The sequence below is a fragment of the Lissotriton helveticus genome, chromosome 6 (genome assembly GCF_964261635.1).
Source record: "Lissotriton helveticus chromosome 6, aLisHel1.1, whole genome shotgun sequence".
NCBI classification, from domain to species: Eukaryota; Metazoa; Chordata; class Amphibia; order Caudata; family Salamandridae; genus Lissotriton; species Lissotriton helveticus.
In genome coordinates, this window is record NC_136067.1 from 1,555,187,321 (window position 1) to 1,555,214,917 (window position 27,597).

The following is a 27,597-nucleotide window of genomic DNA, read 5'->3' on the forward strand; positions in this document are numbered from 1 at the left end:
CAGTATATGGTGTTCTTGCTGTGGTTCTGGCCCGAAATTTAACAGGCTTGTTACAATATCATTCAAAATGTAAATCAAATTGATGTGAATTGTCAATGAAAGTATATCATTTAGTTTATACTCCTGCAAGGTGCAGTGCTGATATGAAACACAATGTTTTTGTCCACAGGACAATTTATGTATGACTCCATGAGCATGGCGCAAGTACAGACGAATCGAGTAGCAGCCCAAGCTTTAACTGACGGATTGGTGGAGCTCTCAAAACAGAAAAGTGTGAGTACTGCAACTCTGGCTGCAGTAGAGCAAAAGCAGAGAAGCAGTCTGATCTTGCTGTGCGGTTAAATCTATATGTTCTGTGCATTAATGGGGATCTTGGCCCAAGTAGAAAGTGAATAACCTGCACTGTTGGACACTGGTGAGTCTGGCACAATTGCATATTTGGAATCTTTGACACAGATGCACAGTTGGGACGCCAAACTACTGGACACTGAAGTGCTGGCACCTTTCGACTGAGGGGAGTTTAATCTCTTGGATATTTGGAACTTCATCACCATTTGACATCTGTAAGTTCACTATTGTGGTGCACTAGTCCTCCTGTATTTCATATTCCTGACAACAGAGAACCAAGCAATGTTGGACACCAAGGTATTGACTTGATTTGACTATGCTATGGGTGTAAAGACGAAGGCTACAGACAGTCTTGCCAGCCATCTCTACCATTTTGTTTTTTTAATTTTTTTTTTAGTTTTCAAAAACCTTTATTCTCTTGCAAAGCATTTTACACAGCGTGTAGCCTACAACCCTGGGGCCGGCAGCAAGTTATAGGCAGTTTGCCCGTATAGATCAGTCACATCTGATTCAGCCAATTAGCCGACATCCCGGAGGCCCGGCGGCATTCAGTTAGGATGTAATGCTAGAACCCCCGCTCTTATCATCAGTTCCAAGGTGTTATACTTATCTCAAGCACCCTGCACAAATGCATTCTCTCACAGATGAACCATCATCACGCCAAGCCCCGTGAGCTGTAAACCAAGAGTAGGTTCCTGAAGAAACCCTAATCCTTAAGTCCTACCCCAACCACCCCCCACCCTCAACACGCCAGCTGATTGCCCCCCGATTTAAATACCTGGAAGTAGGCTATCGAACCTCCCCTCCTCTTGCCTACTAGAGGAAGGCATGGACCACATCCGGATTCTAATCTTGGGTATCATTAGTACAGCGCCGCTCAGAACTCCCCTCCGATCAATTCCCCTGTCAGTATTGCTAGGTAGTTTAGCGCTCCCCGCCTCTACTCTCCCCTTAGGCTCATATCATTCCCCTCCTGGCACCCACATTACTCAGTACACCCCCTTCCTGCAGTGGGGACCCCTGCTAATCGTGCTCAGAGTGCTCTTCGAGTGTTTCAAGCGTAACAATTACCTCACCCTGTTCTGTCTCCTCCTCCTCCCCTGCACGTAGATATGTCTGATATAGACCCCAGAAATTCTTGGGACGGCTCTTAGGTGGGAGTAATTCGCTGTATATTTCGGATTGAGTACAGCAATATAACATATCCCTGGCCCATCTCTTCTTAGTTGGGAACGGTCCCCTCATCCAACAAACAGCAACAACCCGCCTGGCTATTAGTAAAGCTATATCTGCCAAGCGTCGCAGTGCCACCGGGAGTGTCTTGGAATATCCCAGCAGTGCCAGTGCCGGGCTGGCCGGCATCTCAGTGTCTAGTATCAGGCTCAGTTCCGAGAAGACCTCTATCCAGAATTTATTAATGCCAGGACAGTTCCATGCCATATGCATAAAATCTGCAACTTGCACATGACAGCTTCACACTCTGCTGACTGTCTAAGCTCGTATCTATGTAGTCTCTCTGGTGTATAGTAAACACGTTGTATGTATTTGAAATGAAGCAATCTGTGCCTTCCGTTTAGAGACAATTTCCTAGTGCTGGTGCAACAATACTTCCACATCTCGTCATCTATTTGCATTTGCAAATCACGCTGCAATTCTGTCCTAGCTTTGGAGTTTTGGTACTGCTTATGTTGGACTCCTAGTTTTTTTGAGATCTCTACCATTTTTCATTAGTCTCAGGAAGTTTGTGTTTTTTGAGGGTTTATCAATGGGTTTTGAGGGCCCTATCGCTAAGGGACCCCTCAAATTACACGTTATTATTGCTTAATGTTACCCTTGTGGTATTCCCTGAGAGGAGAGACTAATTGATCTGCCCAACCTGTAGTAGCCCCTCCTTTATCTCCCTCTGCACAAGCCCTGTCTTTGGCAGAATGAAGATCTTTTTTTGGGTGCGCTGAAGATAGGTGCCTCCTGAACCCCAAAAGTAAATTTTGTCTTGAGGCTTGGGGTAGACAATGGCTCCTTCATGGTTATTGCTTTTGTGTGCTTCGGATGTTCATGAAGGTTATGGCCTTAATGGTTGGTACAACTTATTGTGATCCTTAAAACAGTGTGCTAACTGTAAATACTCCATGAACGGTACTAGTGCTCCTTTTGTTTGGGTTACTCAAAGCTGTTTTTGGACATTTTCTAAAAATTAGGTCTTCAAGGTAAAAAATGGCTGCTGCCCACAGATGACAACCCTCTTCCCACCTCTTGCTTTGGGGTTCTTTGTTTCCAGGATTGTCTGTAAGGATTACACAACTGTTCACACCAGAACCTTACCTGGAATATGTGCCTGGTCCTTTATGGAGAGGGCCTTCCCAGAATTCTTCCTGAGGAAGAAATCTGTGTCTCAGACTAAGTTGCTGGACCATTTGAATCTGCAGTATGCACTGACTCTTGTAGGAAGACATGACCCAACAGTGCTGCTTGTTATCATTGAGCAAAGAACAAGTCTGAAGGCCCTCCTTAAGCTCCCATGGCCTTGTTGTGCTGCTGTTGACTTTGCCTGTGTGGGAGTCTTCAGCCAGTCCAAGAACACCAGAGATTGGAACGTAGTCATCTCCATGCCTTAACAGAGAGCAGAGGAAGGATTTTGGAGAAATCTTTTACAAGTACAGGAGATATATGTGGTGCTTCTGCATTGCAAGCACACTCCTTGCTGCACCACTTCCTTTTATTTTATTCTTCACCTGGCCCTGCATGTTTTTTCAGGGATCCAGAATCTACCTGGCATACCTTCTACCCTGATTATGAGATGCCAGAGAGAAACATTTTGTTTGTGGCATGTTTAACTGTACATACACATGCTGTGCATACTTCCGCCATCTAGTGTTAGGCTTGGACATACTTTTGAGTCACAGGACCTAGTGGCTTCACCTATTTGTGGCAATGGACATGGGCATCTGCGCCCTCGTTAGTTTTATTTTCCTCCGCTTTCGGGTTCATGTGAGTCTATGTGAACTCCGGTTCGACAGCACCTAGTTTTCTCGCCTTGCCTTCAGATTAGTTCCTCATTGGTGTTGAAAACAATCCTGTTTATTTGTTGGTCTCTACCGTCACTTAAACTTCATTTCCGTTGCGATCTACCACAGGGAGATAAGACACCCTGGACCTATTCGGGGGGAGGGAGAGGAGCTGGATGTTAAACAGTTGGACGCTCTAGCTGCAGAAGTCGAGGAAGCCTTTAAGCCAGAAAGTGTGGACTCCGAGGCAGACGTCGAAGCAGAAGAGCCTCCACCGACCTAGTGGCCACCGAAGACCACAGTGAGTACTACTACCGCCTCTATTCATCAAATGAGGTACAATCCTCTACCTTCCAGGCTACTTCTGAGGCATCATGTGCACCACTGCCTTCCGGCCATGGTCGACACTGCTATTCCGAGCTGGACCCGACACCTGCACCACACTCTGAGCCAAAGTCCTCGTCGAAGCCTCAAGCGTTGACATCACCCACAGCTTCAACGCTGGATTCGAAGATGTACTGGACTCCCCAGGGTGTCTAGTTTTCAGATATGTGTGGGTTTGGTACGTTTCCCTAGCTGGCCGCTGAGCCTGGTGCCAAAAACACTGGTGCCCCCCCTTGCAAAACCAGGTCGTTTTGTGATAGGTAATTTTGATGTCTCCACAATACGTTTTGGGCCCTTACCTGTCGTGGGTACTTGACCCACCCACACAAGTGAGGTACCATTTTTATTGGGAGACTTTGGAGAATGCGGGGTGGGTGGAAGTTTGTGGACCAATGCAGATTCCAAAACTTTCCATCACAGAAAAGTGAGGGAAATGTGTTTCTTTGACAAAGTTTGAGGTTTGCAAGGGATTCTGGGTAACAGAACCGGGAGAGAGCCAGACAAGTCACCCCATCCTGGATTCCTCTGGGTGTCTAGTTTTCAGAAATATATAGGCTTACTAGGTTTCCCTAGGTGCCGGCAGAGCTGGGGTTCAAAATCTACAGCTAGGCACTTCGCAAAAAAGGGTCAGTTTTCACTATAAAAATGTGTATTCCCGTTACGTTTTGGTCCGTTTCCTGTCACGGGCACTAGACCTAGCCACACAAGTGAGGTACCATTTTTATCGGAAAGCTTTGGGGAATGCACGGTGCATGGAATTCTGAGGATTCACATAGATTCCAGAACTTTGCATCACAGAAATGTGAGGAAAATGTTTTTTTGTTTTGTTTTACAAAGTTTGAGGTATGCAAGGGATTCTGGGTAACAGAACCCAATGAGAGCCAGACAAGTCACCCCATCCTGGATTTCCCTGGGTGTCTAGTTTTCAAAAATGTAAAGGTTTGCTAGGTTTCTCTAGGTGCCGGCAGAGCTAGGGTTCGAAATCAATAGCTAGGCACTTTGCAAAAAAATGGGTCAGTTTTCACAGTAAAAATGTAGGATGTCCACGTTGCGTTTTGGGCCATTTGCTTTCGTAGGCACTAGACCGACCCACACAAGTGAGGTGCCATTTTGATTGGGAGGCTTAGGGGAACACAGAATTGTAGAGCAACTGTTATTACTATTGACTTCGATGCATTTCTGCATTGTCTTCCAAATGTAAGACCATGTGTAAAAAAGAAGTCACTTTGAAAAATGTCCTGTAATTCACATGCTAGTATTGGTACCCACAATTTCGGAGATGTGCAAATAGCTACTATTTCTAAACTCTATATTTTGTTCCCATTTCAAAAATACATAGGTGTTTTTCATGAAGATTTTTCACTATTTATAATTTCACAAATGAATTGCTATATACGCGGTACACAATAAAAAACCATTGCAAGGTGCTGCCAGTTATTGGTTCTGGGTTCCTCAGGTTCTTGGTGAACTTACAAGTCCTATATATCCCCACAACCAGAAGGGTCCAGTGGATATAACAGTATGTTGCTTTAAAAATCTGTCATACTTAGAAGAAGTTACAGGTGAAAACGTTGCCACAAATGTCTGTTTTTTCCAACTCCTGTGTTTTCAACTGTTAGTTTCTATAAGAAAACCTTGAAGGATCTACACAAATGACCCCTTGCTGAATTCAGAATTGTCTAGTTCTCAGAAATGTATAGTTTCCCAGGATCCATTATTGCTTTCATACCCATTTTGTGCCAATAACTGGAAGGAGGTTGAGAGCACATAAAATAGCAAAAATAGGCTGTCCCAGTAAAATGTCAAAACTGTGTAAAAAAATAGATTTTCTTATAAAAGTCTGTCAGTCTCTGGAAGCTGGAAAGATGGTGATTTCAGCATCATAAACCCTTTGTTGATACGATTTGCAGGGAAAAAAACAGACTCATTCATCTACAGCGCTTCTTTACCATTTGTCCCAAAAAAACAAATGTAGCTGTTTTTGGACTAGTTTCTGGGTCCCCTCTAGGAGAATCAACAAACCTTGTGTACCTTTAAGATCCCCATGATGTTGGAAGAATAGAACACACATTTGGGGGCCGATTAGGATGGCGATTTTTCCGCATCCTCCGGGCCGGCGGAAGTGTCCGCCGGCCTGGAGGATGCGGAAAAACCGCTGCGGAGCCTCCAAAGACCCACCGCCAAATTAGGATGGCTGGTGGGTCTGGAATTCCGTCCGCCGCTTTTCCGCCGCGGTCGGCTTCCGACCGTGGCGGAAAAGCTATAACATGGCAGGCGGTGTCTATGAGACACCGTCCGCCATATTAGGATGTTCGTAAATACATGCTTTTCCACGGCGGCTTTTCCGCCATGGAAAAGCATACGGACATTCACTTTGGGGGCCCGTTGCGGGCCCCCTGGGTGAATGGGGGGTGGGGGGTGCACATGGGGGGTACCTATGGTACCCCCCTGCATTTGCGTGCACAAAGCAGCAGGCACCGTGCGGTGCCGGCCGCTTTGTGCATGTAAATGTAAAACATGCTTTTTTAACATTGCGGCGGGTGCAGCTTGAAGCTGCACCCGCCGCAATGTTAAATATAGAGGATGTGACCGCCACCCTGGCGGTCACATCCTAATCAGCACGGAGGGAACGCCGCAGCCCCTGCGGACGTTCCCTCCTCCTCAAGGGTGGCGGACGGACGCAAGTCCGTCCGCCATCCTAATCGGCCCCTTGGTGTGGATACCTTATGTGGTCAAAAAGTTGCAGGGGCCTACACCCCCAAATAGCCAAAAAAAAGTTTCTTATAGGACTTGCAATCCAGGACCTACACTTGAAATGATCACATCATTACTCTCGTTTGGTGTGTTTTTATATTTGATACACCTACAGTTGGCTGTTTCTTATAGAAGCTGTATTTCAGGGCCTTCGTAAGATTGTTATTTTCACTTAAGGTATTGCTGTATTTCAATATACAGGCTATTTTCATCATTAGACTTGATGTTAAATTATTTTCAAACAATTATAAATCAATAATTTTGTGTTTGTTACATTTTCATAGCAAAATCCATTGGAATTCCTAGCCCTTTTTCTACTAAGGAAATGCACGAAGAACAAAGAATTTAAAAAACAAATTTTCTTGACTGAATGTGACTCAGAGGAAACTCTCAGTACATTGTTGCAGGTAAGATTGGTAGATTTCCATGCTCTATCCAACTGTACCTCCATTGTATCTCAGAGTCTGATATGCTGGCTGCAATAATTTTGTGTAAACATATCTCTGTAGTTTTTTGTACTTAATTTTCTTAATTCGTGGAGCGTGAGACTTCCTTCCTTAGTTTCATAATGGGATAATTTGGGTCATGTGTAGGTTTTTCTCATTTATAGGAAAAGATTCGAATGGTATTTTTTAGTTTTTTATGTTTATATTTTTATTTTTGGTTTCTTACAGGATGTTGGGCAATAGAGCAGAAAGAGTCATACAAAATACAAAGACTGCAAAGTATCTTAATACATACACTCCCTTAAAATTATTATTACAAGCGCAAAAAGTGCAGTTTTCAAAGTGCAAAGTGCTAGGCAGAACGTGCAGATATAGTTCACTATGACATTCAAGGCAAAATCCAACATATTCAATTGCACCCGAAAGAAACTGCGATTTTAAATAGATATAATTCCTAAAGCATAATATCTAAAGTGCCAAATATGCAATTTCTAAAGTACCAAATGCTAACCAGAAAGAACACATACATTCCACACTACAATTCTGATGTTCCCCTCCTACTTCAGTTCAGAAAGAATGGAGCAAGGTACCTATACATTTTAAAGGAGCTCCTTCGTTTCCCCACTCGCTTTGCATAGGCCAGCTCCTGAAAGTATACATTATTAAATGTCTCTAACTACATTTGCTGTCTAGGTGTTTCAGCAGATTTCCAAAGTGCTGTAATTGTTGACCTTGCCAGTAACATTGCAATGAACCACCAGCAGAAAGCTGGAGGAGGAGTGATGCCCACATGCCTAGAGCAGCCAAGTAGCACGGCATTCACATCTACTGGGTACAATTTCCCCCGGGAATCTCACAGACACCTTGGAGCACCTTCCCGGAAACTTTTCATGCTGTTACATTTCCATATAATATCAATCCAGCTACCATGTTCCAAGTATCTAGGACAGCCAGTGAAGGTGGTGCGGAACCTGGGTGTCATGTTTAACAGCAATCTTACTCTGGAGACGCAGGTTTCGAAGATAGTAGCTGCCTGTTTGGCTATTATTAGATTGCTCAGGAAAATCCTTCCTCTGTTGCCGTCCTCTGCCCGGGTAGAGGTGGTGCATTGCACCGTGCTCAGTAGGTTAGACTACTGCAATTCTCTGTTGTTGGAATCCCCAAACTATCTTATGGATAGACTCCAGAGAATTCAGTCTGCTGCGGCAAAATTAGCCCTGGGGTGGCCCATAAGATCTTCCTCGTCAAGGGCTCTGGCTCAGCTGCACTGGCTCCCGGTGAGACAGAGGGTCCAATTCAAGTCTCTCTGCTTGGTCTTTAAAGCCCTCCATGGGTTGGGCCCTGTTTGTTTGCACAGGAAGTTCATATGGCATGCGCCGGGCTGTAACCTTCGATCCTCCTCGGCTAGATTGGTGACAATACCTAGGTTTAAGAAAGCCAAAGCAGGAGGAAGATCGTTTGGTGTGGCCGCAGCGAAACTGTGGAATGCCCTTCCGGTTGAGCTTAGACACACCCCTGACCTCCTTCTATTTAGGAGGAGCTTAAAAACATGGCTTTTCCCGAAACCCTAGCTTGTCATCAGTTTGGACCCCCTCCGATATGAGTCTGCCAGTGCCAGGATGCCTTTTTTAGGTGATAGCGTGCTTTAGAAATGAAATAAATAAATAAATTAGTCAGATATACTTATATTCCACTTAAAGCAATACAACAGTATAATATACCATCCTTTGAGTATACAATTGCATTCTCTAAAAATTAAAACACACATAGAGCCTTAGAGCTAAGAACAGATGCTTCCAGCCATTGCCCCTGAGTTAAATTCACATTGTTCTCTTGTGCCCACTTAGCTTGTATTGATCTAAACTGAACCTGGAGATTAACTACTCCTGAATTCAGCACTTTATCCATTATCTCTGTTTTGTATAGGCATGCATAACTTGAAAAACTGCTCAGACTACATCCTGAGTTGTTTCAATTTGGAAAGGTTGGTATTTCCTCAAAATATAGACAATCTGAAGATATACCAAGCTATTCTGCAGAAGATTCTAATGTTAATTCTTCCTCTTTTGAAATTCATCTCATTTGACTGCAACGGAAATAACCTAGCATCATCGATTATGTTACCTCATTGGAGTGCAGAAAAGATTAATGTTTTTTTTTTATGGCAATTTGGAGCCAGGAAACTCTCTTCTAGTGATCTACATTCTTAGTTTGCATTAATAATGTCCACATTTCCATGATAGGTGAGTATCTCTGGGGATATTAGCTTAAACATCTTTTTCTTGAAGGTACCAAACATTAATTGTCTATTTTTTATTTATTTTAACTTCCAGAGACTTACGTTATAGTTGAATGCTTATAAATATATATTAGTTACATTAAAACATTTCCTGATCGTGTACTGTACCTATCTTAATGAACTGCCCATTTCTTCCACAGTTTTTCAAATTCATCCCATCCATACCAACCAATATCCCACCCCCAGAATATTTTGGTATTTGACATTCATTCCATTCCAGGCAAGGTACAAACTCTTGTGTTTAATAACCTGTTCCATTCAAATTTATGTCACTCCGATACTTCCAGGGTCCTCCACGTTTACATCTATGTGCAGCTAAAACTCTGGCCACAAATCATCAGGTATATACTGCTCACATTTTATTTACTTGACCAAACTCTTAAATCTAGGCGCACCTTCCAATCAGCAAAACTAAAGTTCTCTAACAGTTTCAAACCCTTATTTTTCTCGTACTGCCACATCTTCAGATTAGCAGTGGCCTCTCCTTTGTCACACCACCACACTTCAGAGGATTTAAAATACTTTCGCGAAACTTTGGAGGTCTCATAATCCCAGCCTTGGAAGCACTGCATTGGCATGCTGAATCTCCTTTAAGGCCCTCTGCTTTACACATTGTTCCCTCCCTGGAATCCAACACATATTGCAACAGTGGAAATGGACTGCTACCATCCCAGGTGGAATCTCTACTCCGAGTCATTTTAGCTTTGGGGCTCATTGTTTCTCCAAGGATCCTTTTTCTTATTATAATCAGCCATGCTTTGGAACTTGCCATCTGCATGTATTTGGGTACATGAGAATTAACTTTACACACTGGATCTACATTTGGCTTTATTTTCCTTCCTCCTGCTCTGACTAGTCTAGTGATCTGTTGGGCAGTAATATACAATTGGCTCTCCCAACAAATCAGCAATGTGTCATTGGGCCTATATAAATGCTTGCTGTTCCCCTACCTAAAATACCTTTTGAACTCAGATAGCAGGAATGGATGCAATGAAAGATTCTCCCCAATATGATTGGATTGTGCCATGGGACATTACACTTGGTACCCTTAATGGACAGAAACAGCCATGCATCTCTCTTTCCATACAGGAAGCCCAAACCTCTATTCTAGGACCTAATCTCTTTGGGATACTTGTTCCCAAATCTGATTGGAGTACATGCAGAGCATATCTTTGGCTCTCATACTTGACAGAAAGTGCTTCCCATATAGGGCATTCTTGTCCTGTGCATCTCATCCGCTTACTCAAGCTCTGACTTGTAATGGCTGTGACAAGTTAATACTTCCATGACCACACAAGCCACACCTGTACCTATACACATGCCAGTGACAATAATGCTTTTCGATGGCTCACATGTAAGCCCGTCTTCCCTGTGTTTTCTTTCCCATTAACACAAAGAGTCTTTCCTCATAGTGGTTCTTGCCGTACAGCTGGGTCTTAAAGTTTTAACGGTTTTTCCAGGGTCTGCTCTTTCTACTGATAGTCTGTGCATTTTGTGATCTTTATTTGATTAAAATTTATATCTGCCTGATGTTTCTCTGCACTTAACATTTTTCTTCGTGAGTCAATAGAAAATACATCTGGAAAACCCAGTATTGTTCATGAGACACCTAGATTTGTAGCTGTATTGGTAAAAAACAAAAGACAAGTTCTATCAGCAAAATTGTTCGTTTGCAAATACTTTAAAATGTCCTGTATAAGCATTTGCAAATTGTGACTCTATTTTCTCGAACTTTGTACACGTTTTGAGATCAGATCTCCGGTCGTCTTTAAGCTCAGAGGCTTAACAAAGCCAGAGGGGGCTCCAGGAAAGTATGTAGAACCCCTCCACATCCAGGTAAAGTTTTAAGGTGAAAATGAGAGGTGAATAAAGGTCCCCTCACCACTTCCTCCCTGCCATGACTCCTGGTAGTGAAAATGTACCAGATTCATTTTTTTTCTACTGTGAGGCATACCTCTCTCTTTTTTTTGTTTTAGGTTTTTAGTTTTTTTCTTTCCAGTATGCATTGCAAATTAAAACGCATACAATAAGCAAAGTTACTTATATATGTGCCACGCATTTGGCAGCAGGTACCAACAAGAGGTAGGAGCCACAGGTCACATAGAGAGCAAAAATAGTCTACATATCAGTCCTCAGTAGAGGTCAGATTGCCAACATGCTCAGCCAAGAACCAGATAAGTAACAAAAGGAGTATGATTGGTGACCAACACCATATAGTGGTACGACTGTCAACAGAAAAAAATCAATATAGATTCATTTATAGAAGACAATACATAACAACAAACAAGGTAGATACAACAACTAAGTGGGGGGCGCTAGGTGGCGCCGGACCATAATGGCCGCGCTGACGTGAGGCTCCCGCCGATCCGGGTGGATTAATCCACATAAACCCCATCCTCTTCACTTATAAGGCACCTACACGTTGCCATTTGGTAACGGAGGGAGTGCTGCCTAACTGACCCGACTTTGGAGGCTGTGGGCGATCTGAAGATGCAGATGCGAGCTCCGGAATTTCGGGACGGAGCGAGGTGCGACACCTGGAACGCCCGGCCGGGCGAGGAAATCACGCGAGGCCGGGCTGCACGGGCCGGATTGCGGAGCGATGCCCGGTCTGAGGCCACAGCGGGAGATCGATCAACGCTGCCGCACACCGAGGGGCGATCGAGACTGGCGCTGACACCCCAGGGGCAGAGGTGCGGGTGCATCTCGCGCTACCCTAAAAGACTGACACAGGTGAACTGGCGTCCGAATACATAGCCGAGAGCAATCAATGGTGAGGCCCATGACCCGGTAGCTGCAGAGTGGCGGGGCAGGAGAAACTGAAGACATCAGGGGGGACACCACTTGTTGTACCAGCATTGCCTAGGAGCCTGAGCGAGGGAGACAATGCGCTTAGAATCAGCTGGATGCTGGGAACAATTCCCGAGGTGTAGCAGGCCTCCCGCTGCCATTTTGTGAGAGGGGTGGACGCGCGCTCTTCCTAGCGGGAGTGGACACGGATTCAAGTTGCCTCGGAAATTGCAATCTGCCTCCTTCCTTTTGCCCGGACACAGTGCCACCCCGGGACGCACCCCGCTTGCCCATCTGTCCCCGCCGTCAAACGCTGCCACCTCGTTCCAGATCCGGACTGCCAGGTAGGAATACGAGGTAGTCTGAGAGGCCGCATTGGAGCAGGAAACACGCGGTGAGAGTTGCGGTGGACACTCCGACTGCTTCCCTACGATGTGGATGCCAGCTATAAGCAAGCTGAAGATAATAGGCAGCTATGGGCAGGACGGACCCCAAGCAGGCGAAGCTAACATTTGGCACACGCAAAACGTCCGGCTCCAACTCCAAGGAGCACGACGAGAGGGGTGGAAGGCGCCGTTGGTGGGGATGCAGCAGAGCCTCACCTCCATTGACTCTAAAATGGATGCCATGAGCAATAGACTGGAGGCTGTGGTGGCAAAACTGGATAAACATGAAGAAAGGCTTAAAGAGGCGGAACATAGGGGGTACAGTGAGAAAAGATTATTCTATGTGAGACTGAGAGGCGAGTGCGACCAAGGCAATAAGCAGAATGCGATGAATGATAGCTATGACTCAGGACAACAATGATAGAATTGCTCTTCACATCGTCTCCTGGAATGTGAGAGGGTTGAATGACCCCAGAAAACGTAGGCAGGTGCTGGGATATTTGGATCGCCATCATGCCCACGTGGCTATGCTACAGGAGACCCATCTTTCGCATTGGAGTGTGCCCCGGTTCGCATCGCGATGGGCATCCCATAGCTGTTTTGCATCCTACTCCAGTTATTCTAGAGGGGTGGCCATACTCATTAAACATGGAGTTAGAATTGCTGTAGGAGGGCTGAATATGGACCCTGACGGGAGGTACGGTATCCTTTGGGGCAGGCTGCACTCACACGATGTCGTATTCGCGAATTATTATGGGCCCAATGTAGACGATGCTCACCATTTGCTCACACTGCGGGGCAAGCTACGCGTGCCTGGACCCAGATATGTTCTCTGGGGAGGGGACTTTAATACCATGGTCGACCCCTGCCTAGACCGATCCCATGCTACTGCGGCACACTACACCAGCACTCAACGCATCTTGCAAGACATCGTAACATCTGATAACCTGATGGATGCATGGCGCTACTTGCACCCCACATGGATGGAAGGGACACACCATTCAGCAGTACACAATACCTGGGCCAAGTTAGATTATGTGTTCATAACGAAGGGCATGGCACACTGGGTTGGTAAAGCGGTACACATGGCTAGAACGTTTTCTGATCACTCCCCTGTGTTAGTTACCGTGCGCCCCCCGATAGATCTATCCCCCTTTCTAAATTGGAGACTGAACCCCCTACACTTGCAGGTAGCTGTCTTTAGGGCAGAGATGGAGCAGGTGATTACGGAATTCTTCCCCTGAAATACGGACTCAGTGGCCAGTTTGACAACGGTGTGGGAGGCGTTCAAAGTGACTGTGCTGGGATGGTGCATCTCCAAGGGAAGGGGGCATATTGAAAGATCTCCGCCGGGACTTAAACAATCTGTAGAACAAGTTAAGGGAGCTGGAGCGGGCGATACTGGGTGGGGACAAGACGGGAGTGCTAAAGGCTAGCCTGCGAGAGAAAATGACGGAATACATGGAAGTTGCTGAGAGAGAATGTAAATTCCGGGGGAAACACTGTGTGGCTCGAGTATATGGCGAGGGCGACAGGCCTGGGAAGTCCCTTGCTAGAGCGGTGAGACCCCCTAGATTTCGTAACTATGTCACTGAACTGCAGGATGAGCAAGGAATGTCACATAGAACTCTCCCAGACCAAATGTCTACCCTGACGAGGTATTATAAAAAGCTTTATACGTCACAGAGGCAGAACCCACTAAACCTCAGGGACTACTTTGAGGACGTGGCCCTGACATGGCGGGGGGACACGCAACACAAATTCCTAGCTCACGACTTAGAAGTTGACGAGATTACGGAGGCAATAATGACCATGAAGTCCGGGAAAGCCCCGGGGTCTGATGTGGTTCCCATTGACTTTTATAAGACCTACGTATCCATTTTAGCACCCATACTGAAGGCAGTATTTTATGAGGCTCTGGCAGAGGGATGTCTACCTGCAACCATGAGGGAGGCCCGAATTATGTCACTGCTTAAACCTGGCAAGCCCCCTGACCTGTGCGACTCGTACCGACCCCTCTCGCTTCTTAATAGCGATACTAAAATTCTGGCAAAAGTGCTAGCTACGAGATTAAATCTTCTTCTGGAACGATTGGTGTTACCTGATCAAGCAGGGTTCGTGCTGAATCGTGCCACGACTCATAACCTGCGGACTCTCCTGGCCGTACTACAGGATATAGATCCAAACAGTGCTGCGGTGGCTGTCTTCCTGGACGCCACCAAAGGGTTTGATTCCGTAGAGTGGGATTATGTGCTGGGAACGCTGACGCACATGGGGCTACCGGAACCCTTTCTATGCTGGATCAAATTGCTATATACGGCGCCCTGTGCCAGAGTTCTCCTTAATGGCTCCCGTTCGGAGGCCTTCCAGATCACTAGGGGGACGAGACAGGGGTGCCCACTCTCCCCTGTTCTATTTGCCATAGCAATAGAACCGTTAGCCGCTAAGTTGCGGCAACACCATAATCATAGATGCCTTATATATCCTTCTAGGCAATTGTTAGTGTCCCTCTATGCTGACGACATTACGTTGTATATACATAAGCCACAAAACAACCTCAACCCAGTCTTACGAGAGATCACCAAGTTTGGGGCAATAGCCGGGCTACAAATAAACTGGGGCAAGGCTGCAGTTTTTCCCGTAACTGACCACACGCTCATACACCCACTGGATTATCCGCTGACGTGGGAGACAGGTCACTTTAAATACTTGGGAATCAACGTCACCGGAGATAAGGACGCATTGATGAGGACGAACTATGGGCGGGCTATGACTAGGGTGACGGAAAACATCACTAGTTGGCTTAGGCTACCCCTCTCGATGGCTGGGAGGATATTATTACTTAAAATGGTTATAGTGCCCAAATTTTTAGATTTATTTATAAACATCCCTTACCATCCGGGTTCCTACTTTTTAAAAACATTGAAAATGCAATTGGTGCTGTTAATATGGGGAGGTAAGCAAGCGTGGTTGAAGCTGGACACACTTATGCTGCCGTACCGTTTTGGGGGGCTTGATGTACCCGATTTTGAACAATATTACTATAGTGCGCAGACGCACTTCGCAGTGTACTGGTTTCACCCTCCCCCGTACATGCCTCATCTCGCGGTGGAGGATGGATAGATGGCCCCGTTCCCGACAACAGGATACGTGTTTACACCATACAAGGAAAAAGGCGGATACCCATCCACGGTAGACTGGACTGTCAAAGCATGGCACTGGCTGGCCCGAGCTGAAGGGGTGCCCCAGATGTATTCCCCTAGAATACCTATACGCTGCTGTCCCCTGCTGCCTGTTACGAATGAAAAGATATGCCAAAACTTGTTAACTAAACTGCAATATGCGACTTGGGGTGATTTATATCTTGGGGGTGAATTTCGTACAAAAGACCAATTCTTTGGGGAATATCCGTACTCATTTATGGACCTCTTCCTTTACACTAGGCTTAGACACAGTGTACGGGCCAAGACCCCAGACTTTCCAAAGGAGCCAGAAACATTTGTCTCCCTCCACTTAATGCTACAGACAGAGGCCCCTGCTCATGTTACATCTCTGTTGTATGCGCGAGTTCATACTGCACCTCCTCGCTCACCAGTGAGGGCCAGAAGGGAACGGGATAAGGACTTTGACGAACCACTTATTGATCACCAGTGGGATATGTCTTGCCTTCAGATTGAAACGGTTTCTGGTAGTAGTAGGTTGCATCTGCTGCATTTTAAATTTCTACATCGACTGTATCATACCCCAGCGAGGTTACATAAGCTCTATCTCAGAGATGATGATAGGTGCTCCCGTTGTGGTCAGGGTCCAGCTGACTTCATGCATTTGGCATTGGATTGCCCTCAAGTGGCCACTTACTGGGGGGAGGTCTTTGCGGGACTAGCTGAGATGCTAGGGACTCCCATTGAGCCGAACCCTGTCAGGTCCTGCTGCGTCTGGTCGCTGATATCAAAACGCCGCACCGCAAATTCCTAGTAATGGGCATACTCCTGGCCCGGCGACAGGTAGCCTGCAGATGGGGCAGAGCGCCCCAATTTAAGGCGTGGATACATGACATGTCCACTTGGCAGGAGTATCTTCATTCATATGCAGAACAATTGCCACTGAAGTCCCGGCCTAGGGATATTTGCGGATCCCTGATGTCTTATCTTTTGGGTCAGCACACGGGGGATGAGACTGTTGCCATTGGAGCTGAGGCTGCGTCTGAGGCGTAAATCAGGTGTGTGACTGCGGTGGGAAAATGGTTGTGCTGATAATTGCAGTGAATTGTGGTTGCATGGGGGAGAGGAGGGTTGGGGGGATCCTATTGACCTGAAGTGACCAATAGCTTTTGATCTGGGGACATTATTTTGCTTGGTGAATACAATTACGAATTTTGTGTTTTGGACTCATCTGCGGACATTTTGGTCGACCTTGTTCATCTCTCGGTTGTTCATCTTGGGGAATCTAGAGGGGAGTAGTTGGGGGGAGGGAAGGTGAGGGTAGGGAAAGAAGGGGGGTAGTTCCTCCGTGATACTGTATGCACGAATCTAAGTTTAGTACTGTGTATTACCATGCATCGATTTGTACATCATGCATCGTTGTATGATAAAGTTTAAAAATAAATTAATAAAAAAATAAAATAAAAAAAACAACAACTACTAAGTGGACTACACTTGTGCAGACCTACCCTCTCCCACCCTGAATGTCGCAAAAAGCTCAGCAATCAGGACTCACTGTGTGCACAAATATATTAGCCTCCCATGGCATGTCTGCAAGGATATTCTGACAGACAGTGGCAGCTAATAAAGTACCGGCAGGGAAGGTGAAGAAACGATCTGTGCCCCCCTAAGACGGTGTTATAAGGTCGGTCGTATCGGTGTGCATATCCGTCTGGTGCGCGGTCAGAATGGTATTCCTTTAGGTAGAGAGGGGGTATTTGCGTAAGCCAGGATTGTCTTCTCTGTGCAGGCGACACTTTCAGCTTGCGCCGATGTGAGCAGTGAGCGCCGCCATGTCATCAGTGGTGGTGGTTCAGACAACTTCTAAAGTCGAGTGATAAGGCATTTTGCCACTATGAAACCCAGATATAGGAAACGAGAATTAGCTTTGTGGTTTTTATGTCACTGTAGAGGTCCATCATACATACCTCCCATGTGTGCAGGTACTGACGCCCCGTGCAGGATGACAAATGGGATGTAACACCTGACCAATAACTGCTCAAGCGTGGACAAGCCCATAGCATATGAAGCATGTCAGAATCAGTTTGTTGGCATCTGGGACAAGCGGCATTGACTGTATTGAAATAGCGATTCATTTTGTCTTGGTAGAGGTATGCTCTGTGCAGAATATAAAACTGAATGAGACTAAAGTGGAAGTTTTGTGGTATATGTACTGGGCATTCCAACAAGTATTCCCATTCCCTATCCATGAAGGGGCATTGTAGATCGACTTCCGAGCGCTGACGTAAAGTGCTGAGTGGTGGAGCAGGAGGCCTCCACTAAGCATCAGCAAACCAACAAACGAATGACCTGCTGGTCCCTATTATCTGGAGATTGGCATCACAAGATGGGTCGGATGTTCAGAGGTCATGTCTCCCCACTTACTACCTAAGGATGTGATAACAGAATTATATAACAGAAATTGACCAGTGGGCAGACCATCCTCTTCTACCAGTGCCTCTCTTAGGATTAGAACGCCATCTCGATAAAGATCTCCCAAGGTGTGTATACCAGTGGCGTGCCGTGCATTCAATTCTGACGATGCAGGGTGTTGCGGTGTACCAAGGATTGCCAATGCTGGTGTGTAAGTGATCATGAGGCAGGTGAGAAGGAGACTCCAGCAGTAACCTCGATATGCTCCTCGATATGCTACCCCCAGCAATAAGGAGTCGGGTGTAGGCCTTTGTACTTGGGTGAAACAGGTGTAAGACAGATGGTAAGCCTCATGCATGTCACGTTGTTGCCGTATATCTGCTAAGTTCAAACTCGCCAACAACTCAGCAGTCCACTGGATTTGTGAGGCCGGATACTACTGTTCAAACTGCGGGACAGCGAGTCCACCCTGATCCGTTGGAAAATGTAATTTCGCCAATGCCACCCAACATTTGGACTTCTTCCAAATGAATTCCCTCACCTGACTATTAAAGGAACTGAAAAACACTGCAGGGATTTAGAGGGAAAGGTTAGTGAAATAATACAAAAGCCATTTTCAGAAGTGCCCTGCATCCCATCACAGAGGGAGGCAGCATACACCAGATGGACATATGATAGCAAAGGACCTTCACCGCGCGGGAAGCGTTACTGTCAAAGAGGTCATTTTGGGTGGGAACTCACACTCCCAGGTAACAAAACGTACTAGGTTGCCAATCCATCTGAATCTCATTCAGAAGAAAATGTAGGTTAGAATCATCTATAGTTAAGTGGGGCAAACCTGATTTAGATCAATTAACCCTCAACCCAGAAAGGATGGCAAGTGTGTTGTGTCAGGACTATGGTATTCAGGATAGTGTTGTGCCCCATAAATAAAGTGATATGTCGTCAGCATAGAGTGATACAATATGAGTCCTATCTCCCAGAGGTATGCCCTAGGCACTCCCCTGATCATGCAGTGCCTCCGCTAGCCGTTCAATTGCCAACGAAAAAAGCAAGGGAGATAGAGGGCAATCCTGTCTAGTTCCTCTACACATGCAAAACGTGGGACAATATAAGGGGCCCGGTTGTTACCCTGATCAGCAATCGCGTTAATAGCAATCTCATCAGCCCGAGAAATCATTGTCCGATTCCATTGTGAGGTAACACGTCAAATAGGTAATGCCACTCCAATGAGTCAAAGGTCTTTTCTAGGTCTAAGACTATACATCTAGCACAGGGCCATTGTTGACTAGAGGAAGTCACGCCATGAAAAAGTGACTCAGAATGAGGGAAGTGTTACAGGCTGGGACAAACACATTCTGATCCGAATGCACTAAGTGCGGAACCAATGGCGCTAAGTGATCCACAAGGATCTTCGCCAAAATTTGTAGTCCGAGTTAAATAGGGCTAAGGGACTGTACAAACACAGAAAAAGAGGACCTTTATTTAGTTAAGGGAGTGATATGAGGCTTGCCTCCCTCTGGGAAGCAGGGAGGGTATCAACAGAGAGAGCTTCCTCATTCAGCTCCAGAAGTCTCATAGCAAGCGATGGCGCATACACTTCATAAAACTCTGCAGGGAGACCGTTAGGGCCTGGGGGCCTTGCCCTTCGCTAGTGCTCGTATTGCCTTCTGAACCTCAAACTGCGTGATGGGTTCTTCTAATTCTTTGCATTGATCTGAGATGCTAAGGAGCATCGAAATTGTAGAAAAGAAGGAGTTAAAGTCCTCAGGGCCAGGTTCCAAGGCTGATTGATATGAGTGTGTAATGGTGTATCAGTTCATCTTATATGGCACGTCAGTTCATCGGGTATCAGAGGGCGAGTGGCATCCCATGCAATCTGTATATACTGTGGATTATGCTCAGAATGTGTTCATCCCAAATAGTCAATTTGCATCACAGTTGGGAGCAGTGAAAAAGCACCCACAAACTTATTTATATGGATGGGAAGGTGATGTGGAAAGGAGAAAAAGGAGTAAACTCGCTTGTAAGTGTTACGCAACGCCAAATATCAACTAATTGCCAATGCAACAGCCAATCATGTAGCACCCGGGCATTAAATATTGCTGGCGTACGTAGTAGCGGGGGAAAGGAGCGATCCAGGGTGGTGTTAAGTACTCAATAACCCCCTCCCCCCTTGAGCCACAGCAGCCTACTCCAGCGGGACAGCGTCTCAGATAAACTGCGCAAGAACGTAGGTTGGTCAGTATTGGGAGCATATATAGAACCTTGGTGGCCATCAAAACGACCAAGCACAAACACATATCTACCCTCCGCATCTATGACAGTGTCTTCAACCAAAAAAGGAGTATTTGCCTTGACCCACACAGGAAACGCCCCTAGCATATGAGGAGAAATCGGTGGTGTATACCTGTTCCCGCCAGCGCCTTTGCAGTGTGATAGCTTCTGCATTAGTCAGGTGCATTTCCTGCAACAATGCAATGTGTGTGGAGCGATGTTTCAGGTACAAATACACTGAGTAAAGGCGTGTGGGGATGTGCATCCCACACACATTCCAAATGACTATGTTAAAGTGTGTCAAGAGCACAGCGAGAGCTGGTGCAGTAGAAAACCACTGTGTGTGCCATTATGTGAGCAGGCCTGTGAGAAATGAGGAGAGTAGAGTTGTGAGGGGAAGGCTGGGACATGTATAGTCACAACAACAAGAAATAACAGAACCATCTTAAAGCATAAAATTATGAATACCATAAGAGTGGAAAACCAACATGTCACCGCCCAAACTACTCCAATACAGCCAAACAGGCAAAGGAGCCCAAAAGTAGGGGGTGGTTTATTGAACAACAGCTGATGAGGAAGTATCCTGCAAAGGCCAGGATGAACATGCGTTGACCTATGAAAGTGTGACAGGCTGGGAATCTGTGCGAGCCAAACAGGTGTACAGATAAATCTTGGCAAAACCTAGAAACGGGGGTGCATACAATAGTACCCAACAGCCTGGGTCCAAAGAAAAAGGGGGTGATTAAAGACAACAGAGCATGGGAACATGTTGCAATAATCAAACACTGCACAGAGCGGCAAACAGAGGAAGTAACACAATGGGGTTATCAAAGAATATCCTTGGCTATCATTTGTGTGTCTTTTGCTTTCTCGCCCTAAGTACGCCAGGTATTCCCAGACTTGGGTCCTGGGCTCACTGTGCTACTGGATTCAAGCTAGCCTGGCTGATGAGGAGTGATACCCCTCGACCAATCCCAGGATGCTTGTTTCTGTTCCAGGGAGGACCTGGTTTGGCAGTTCGGGCTGGACTGTTCACATGAGGAGCGGGGTCAAGACTAATTTGCATATGGCTAGTCTAAACTGGGGTGGCATGGTGAGCAAAAGAATGATATATTTAAACCAAATCTTGACTAGGGGTGAATGTTTGATTTGTTCTGCATTCCGTCTATCATTTGTGTCTTTTTTGTTTCTAAAAAGGTGGCATTTTCTTGCCCTAACCATGTGGTGCCTGCAGCCTGTGTCCTAGGTCACATGACTGTGAATAGTTGGCAGTTGGCCTTTGTGTGTGCTTTCCAGACATTGAGACAAAGTACGACTAGATGTTGGGAGGATTGGCCATCCTGCTTGGATCGGTGGGGCAGAGCTATCCCTTTCCACACTTACATTTCAAAGGGCTACCTCCAGCATACTTCTAAAGGAACTTGATACCAGCTGTTGTCACCCTAGACCACTTGGAGCCTGCCTTGTACCTTCAGAGGACTGCTCTGCTGCTTGAGGCCTGCCTTGCGCTTGAACCCAGGACTACCAGAGTGACTCCAAGGGCTAGTTGGCTGACCTTCTGTTATGAGCTATAGGGACCCAACAAGCTCCAACAACCACCTTGAACCCTGCCTGAAGTGATCCCTGCCCTCCAGTCCTAGACCCCTGGAAGTGGTGCTAAAGGTGCCCAAAGAGCCAAACCCTGAAACTTGGGACTTGGAGGGCCAGTAGCTTTGTCTCGCTGGAGATTTTCTACTTACAAAAAAAGTGACTAAATCTGAATGTTGAATTCTTCACCATGACTTCGTCCAGCGGCTCCCCGACAACGACACTTCCTCCTCGGATACCACTTCCTGCCTTGTCCTACTGAATTTTGCCATCTCTTTTTCTTGAAAATTCTTTTAAGTTTGAAGGTAAGCCAAGACCGGACCCAATCCACCTTGTGTACCCGAACTGCACTCAGCCTTAACGTTTGACTTTCCCCGGTCTCGGTCTACCCGATACCGGCAGTTGGCGCTTTGATCTTTTCACTTTATTACTGTTTGTATGCTACATGAATACTTAACACTGTACCGCTAAATTAAGCCTGAGTGCTTGTGTGCTAAGCTACCAGAGGTCTAAGCACAAGTTCCTTTAGTGACTTTTGTGGTTCTCCCTGGCAAGTATTGTGGTCGTTGATTGAGAAAGGTCCTCACTCCCCTCAATCAAAAACCTGATTTCTTACAAAGGTGAACCCAACATTGCTGGCAAAATGAAGGAAAACATTTAGGAACATCTGCGTCACACACAAATACAGAGCTTCATACCTCCAATCTGAAAAGCATTGTGTGAAATGAACTCTCTTGACATGGATGGCAATGGGCATGTGACCTATCGTAGATGCGCATGCCTGATCTGGATTGCAGTCTTCTGAATCATCATCTGTGCCTCAATATATATGAAGTACAGCATGGATATACCACATTATGTTGAACACTGTACAGTCACGTTGCTTTACAGGCACATCTGCAACTTAAGCTAACAATGACTCAACAGAAACTTTGAAGAGTCAAGGTGTTGGCCCATTAGTAGATAGAGAAGCTACCCGTAGGAGGAAATAGAATATTGACTTCAGGCAACTGACTGATTTAGTTACAGCATTTGTATAGTGTCCACCACCCACAGGTTCCCTGAAAAGTAAGCATGGGTGATCTGTGGGTAAAAGGGAAGAGTGGAGTGTGAAAGGGCCATGGAATGGTAATGGCCATTGCAAAACATAGCTTGGCGTGACACATGACAGGTACAAACTGGACACTTTACCCACTGGCCCACATTGTGTTCAAGCAAGGTTCAGGCCCACTTGCATTTGTTATCAGGTGCCTCATGTACGACTCCACAGTCACGTCCCGCATTCTTGTACCAAACAAGGATCACTGAAAGTATTTTTATGATACCCAAAACCTGTATAAAGACTCGCTCAGATTGATTGCACTTTGAGACTGTCCTCAGACCCACTTCTGTACCTGTGCTCCCAGACGAAGTGTTTAATTAAATCAACTGTTCCTGTTTTGCCATGCAATGTACATTCATATTCGAGCAACAACCGCTCAAGAGCTCGCCAAGCAAAGTGCTGTGCTACCACATCATGTGAAACGGGCCAGTTACACAAAGAGCACTTGCTATGAGACTGACCTGGCCCCACAGACGGAAAATCTGTTCTTTGTCAGTCCCTCAGTGAAATCATAGATGATGGGGCAGTTTCTTCACCATGTTCTGATACTTAAAAAATAATAATAATTCCATCGACATCTCTGGGTATGTTACTTATTGTGTGCCTGCCAGGAACAATTTACTGTAGGCTTAATGGAGTCTGCGATTATAACCATTCTGGATAGATTGAAAGAAATCGCTCACCATAAGCATTAGAATATTTAAGCACTCTAATTTAGTCCATGAAAACAGCACTTTAAACTCCAAAATGTAGTCCCAAGAAATTTAACTCCACTTTGAAAGCTTATGTTATGTTTGTTTCACGCCACACCTTTAGTGCATCACAGGTAAATTGCCTTTAGCATTTAGCGGTCATTCCAGCTGTAAAGTTCACAGCTTCTAGTATTAATGTAAAGCCACTAAGAGCATTGCTCTCAACCTAATCAATACATTCCACAATCTGTGTTTTAATTCACAGTAGACATTCACATGTCTTCATTGTGTTATGCTATGGAATGTACTCATTCATGTTTATGAAGTCATGTATTACTTTAAAATGTATGGTTTCACACTGACATGGGTAGTGCATTGGTAGGAAACTTACTCATGAATATTTGGTTTATATATAAATATCTGATAGAGACGTCTAGCTGCAGATTCCTCATCTTTGAATTATCCCCAGATGCCTGACTGGATCTGAAAATGTTTCAACAGCAGTACCTCTGCGTGTTGGTAGAGATCGTCAGGCGACTCTGTACGACGACGTCCACCAGATGTGACGTTGTCAGAGTCCATATAATCCCTCCCCTGATACATTGAAGTCAGTTTCTTCTTTTCCGCGCTTCCACGTGGATCAAGACTGCGCTCTAGTTGTCCTACCTCGATGTTGTCAATGAAACTGTGTGCTTTTTTCTGGATATGCTCGGGTCCTGGTGAATACAATGTCGAACCTGCATCTTATTTGCATGTGGTGTCTAGGGACGCACCTTGACTCCGAACGGTGTGGCTCGTGTCTTCAGCTTCAGTCGTCGGTGCTGCAGGAACACGGCATAACACTGTTAGCCGCACAGTGGTTGATGGCCCCTCATCAGTCACAGTCATCTTCTTCCTCCGAGGACCATTCTAGGGCCAGCTCCCGAAGTCCATTGTCCTGCCTGTCGCCTGGTAAGTCAGAACCGCAGCCTTCTCCGATTTTGCCACTTATTTGCGGTATACCTGACTTGCGTCCTGTTCCTCTGATATCGGAGTTGGAGTGGGTGTCTGGTCTATGCCTTCCAGTTTTTCCTGGCATCCAGGCGACTGTGGCTCAGATGAGGGACTACTACCTTGCCCTTCATGCCATTTTTGGCTCACAATGTCCCTCCGGCGATCCTCTCAGTCCAGATGAGGTCCGGATGGTAAGGCCTCGACTGACTTCACACAGGCGGGACCTGGGCCCTCCAAATCTGTGCTTGACTCCTTTTCAGCTTCAGTGCACAGCTCCACGGTTCCCAACTGTGATACCTATATTGGATCCGTCTGCACTGACTCCGGCGTCGATGGAACCGATCGCCTCTACTTTCTTTCTACCCGAAGCAGAGCTGTCATCTTCAAGACATCGATAACTGTGCAGGTGGACCACTCCCTTTGGGCTACCTTCCTCTGCTTTCGGAGGAGCCCCCTTCTTTTTTCTTCATGGCAAACTGGTATTTTGGTGATGCGCGTGGTCACATAGATGAGCCTCCTCCGGAGATTCATTGGGTTTCTGACCTAGGTGACACTAGTGGTCTTGACTCTTCCCCATCCCTGGGCCTGTTTTCTCCTCCTCACCTCGCTTTGGAGGCTGGTTTGGCTTTTGCTCAGCTTTTGTGGTGAGTTGATGTAGTTCTGGGGCTGCAGCTTCTTCCTGTGGAAGTGACCAATGATCCCCTACTTGGGGTGCTTCAGCAGAGCCAGCTGAGAACTGAGCCTGCACTACCCTTTAGTGAAAACCTCTTTGGTATTCCATTGGGCACTTGGGCTAAGCCAGTGTCAAGGACCTCTGTGGACTGCTCCATTGCTCATAGGCACCATCCTGCCCCTGGAGACTCGCTCTGCCTTTTCCATCAGCCTTCTCTGTGAAGCTTCGTGGTTCAGGCTGCTGCAGCCTCCCCCGACATTGATGCTCGACGTCCCTCTGAACAGGGAGTCTTAAGGCTTGGGCGCTTTGTGCCGATGTATCTTTTCGGCTACCAGCTCCGCTTTGCAGCCCCTTAATACAACTTGTGTTTTAGGCCCTTTTTCTCATGTATTGTGGGATGCTGTCTCAAATCTTTTCCCCTCCATCCTGATGACTCTTGGGACACTCTCTCTCAGCAAATCCAGGATGGCCATTAGGCGGCTACATTTCTGATTCGTGGTTTCATGGATACCACAGATTCTGTTGACGGGCCATGACCCTTTTGGTAGCTCTTTGCCGGTAAGCCTGGTTACCTACGTCTGGCTTCTCTGAGGCTGTAGAGTCTGCGTTGGTGGACATGCCTTTTGATAGCCAATTTCGGTTAGGCTCTCAAGCCGACTCCACTTTACGCCATTTTAGGGATAGTCTGAGTGGAGCAAAATCTTAATACCTGATTACCATACCATTCTCTTCCTCCCCCGTACTCGGTAGTGTTGGAAATGGTCTCCTGCATGCCGTTCTGTGTGGACTGTTATAGGGCTGTGCCAGTTAGTTTCTCCTTCTTGTTTTCACTTGTTGCCTCCTCGTGGTGTCTGTTGTCGTCCTGACACAGCAGGTATTTTATTTTCTTGCATTCTACCCTGTTGATGACAGGTTGTGGTTCCCGGTTGTTTTTCGAGAAGCATCTTACTTTATGACCCTGTTTGGTATCTACGCCCGTGGCTGCACGGCGTTCTTTGCTTTCTACCCCGGTTCTTCTTGGGGTATTTTCTTAGTATTGTGCAGATGCACTGTTGCTTTGTACCATGTTTGGCAGGGTACTTCGCCTGTATGCCTTAAAGGTACTCTGACCTGTTTCTGACTCCAGAGTGCCCAATATAGGGGATTCTATATGCAGTGTTTTTGTTCACCGGTGAAAGTTGGTGAATGGTGCATGAAGGTCCTGCCCACTCTGTTGTTGAGTGTTTCTCCACACCTGCCAGGGGTTTTCGTTCCCTCCACTCCATTCTTCCCTTGTTGACACGAGGGAAGGAGCATTGTCCTTGACCTAGAGCGCATTGTCCGGTACTGTCCTTAGTGGTGTTTGTTCTTTCTGTATTCCGGCATTAGCACTTCTTGTGCTAGTTCTCACTCTGCAAGGGTAAAACAGGCTGCTACCATTCTCTTGTCTCTCTCCAAATCCTTGCGGTCATCCCTTTTCCAATTTTTGGCCTGGTTGGCCTACTTGGCTGCCTTACCTCTTCTGTGCCACTGCATTGTCTATTTTCCCTTGCTTCTGCTTTCCGCAAAACTGGAATTATTTTTTCCCTTTCATTGGAGATGTTTTCTGGACTCCTCCACTTCCGCCCCAACATTTTGTTACTGGAATGGCTTTCCTTAAATGTGCCTTCTTCTCCTGGTTTGGGAGTGTGTGGCTGTATTTTCCATCCTCCGTTCTTTTCAGACATGGTTTCCTTGCCCATCCTGCCTGGGTTTGCTTGTACGGAGTCTTGTAATCCCCTGGGATTTTTTTCCGGGTTGTGCGGTGTGATTCCACCCCTTGGTGATTGGTCTCCCTTTTACTGGTCCACATGCCGAGTTTGATTTTGGGTGACGTTGCGGTCCTCACTCACGTCGTTCCCTGGCTTGTTGACCGGGCGCAGGTTGTCCTGTGCACCAGAGGTTTTTCGTTGCTTCTGGCCTTCACGCTTGTTTGGCTGTGGGTGCTGCCTATTCATCTGTTATTTCAGTTCTGTACACTGGCCTTTGGCTGGTCCTCCAATTGTGGCGTTGGCCTTCCCATGCTATTTTAGCTTACAGTAAGGCTTGCTTTTCTGACTGGGCCTCCCCTGTGTTGGCCCTGTTCCACTCTACCGTTTTTCCTGTCCTCCATTGTGCTCTTTCTCCTCTCTTCTGGCTCGGTTGTTTCTCCCCTGTGGGTTTCTTCTCATTTCTCCTTCAACTGCCTAATAGTGCAGTTCAGTCGGAAGTGTTGTTTCTGTCTACTTATTGGATTTTCTGGGGTGTTTCTGTGGTTTCCACCCCCCATT

The 27,597-nt window shown here is 46.3% G+C and overlaps 1 protein-coding gene across 1 annotated transcript in view; it reads left to right on the top strand.

Annotated features, from left to right (window-relative positions):
* ECT2L (epithelial cell transforming 2 like) overlaps nucleotides 1-27,597 on the top strand; it is a 449,543-nt gene that overhangs the window by 217,658 nt on the left and 204,288 nt on the right. Inside the window, exons 12-13 of the mRNA XM_078649356.1 lie at nucleotides 170-273; nucleotides 6,776-6,898. Of these exons, the coding sequence (XP_078505482.1) occupies nucleotides 170-273; nucleotides 6,776-6,898 (227 nt within the window). The remainder of the gene's footprint in view (nucleotides 1-169; nucleotides 274-6,775; nucleotides 6,899-27,597) is intronic.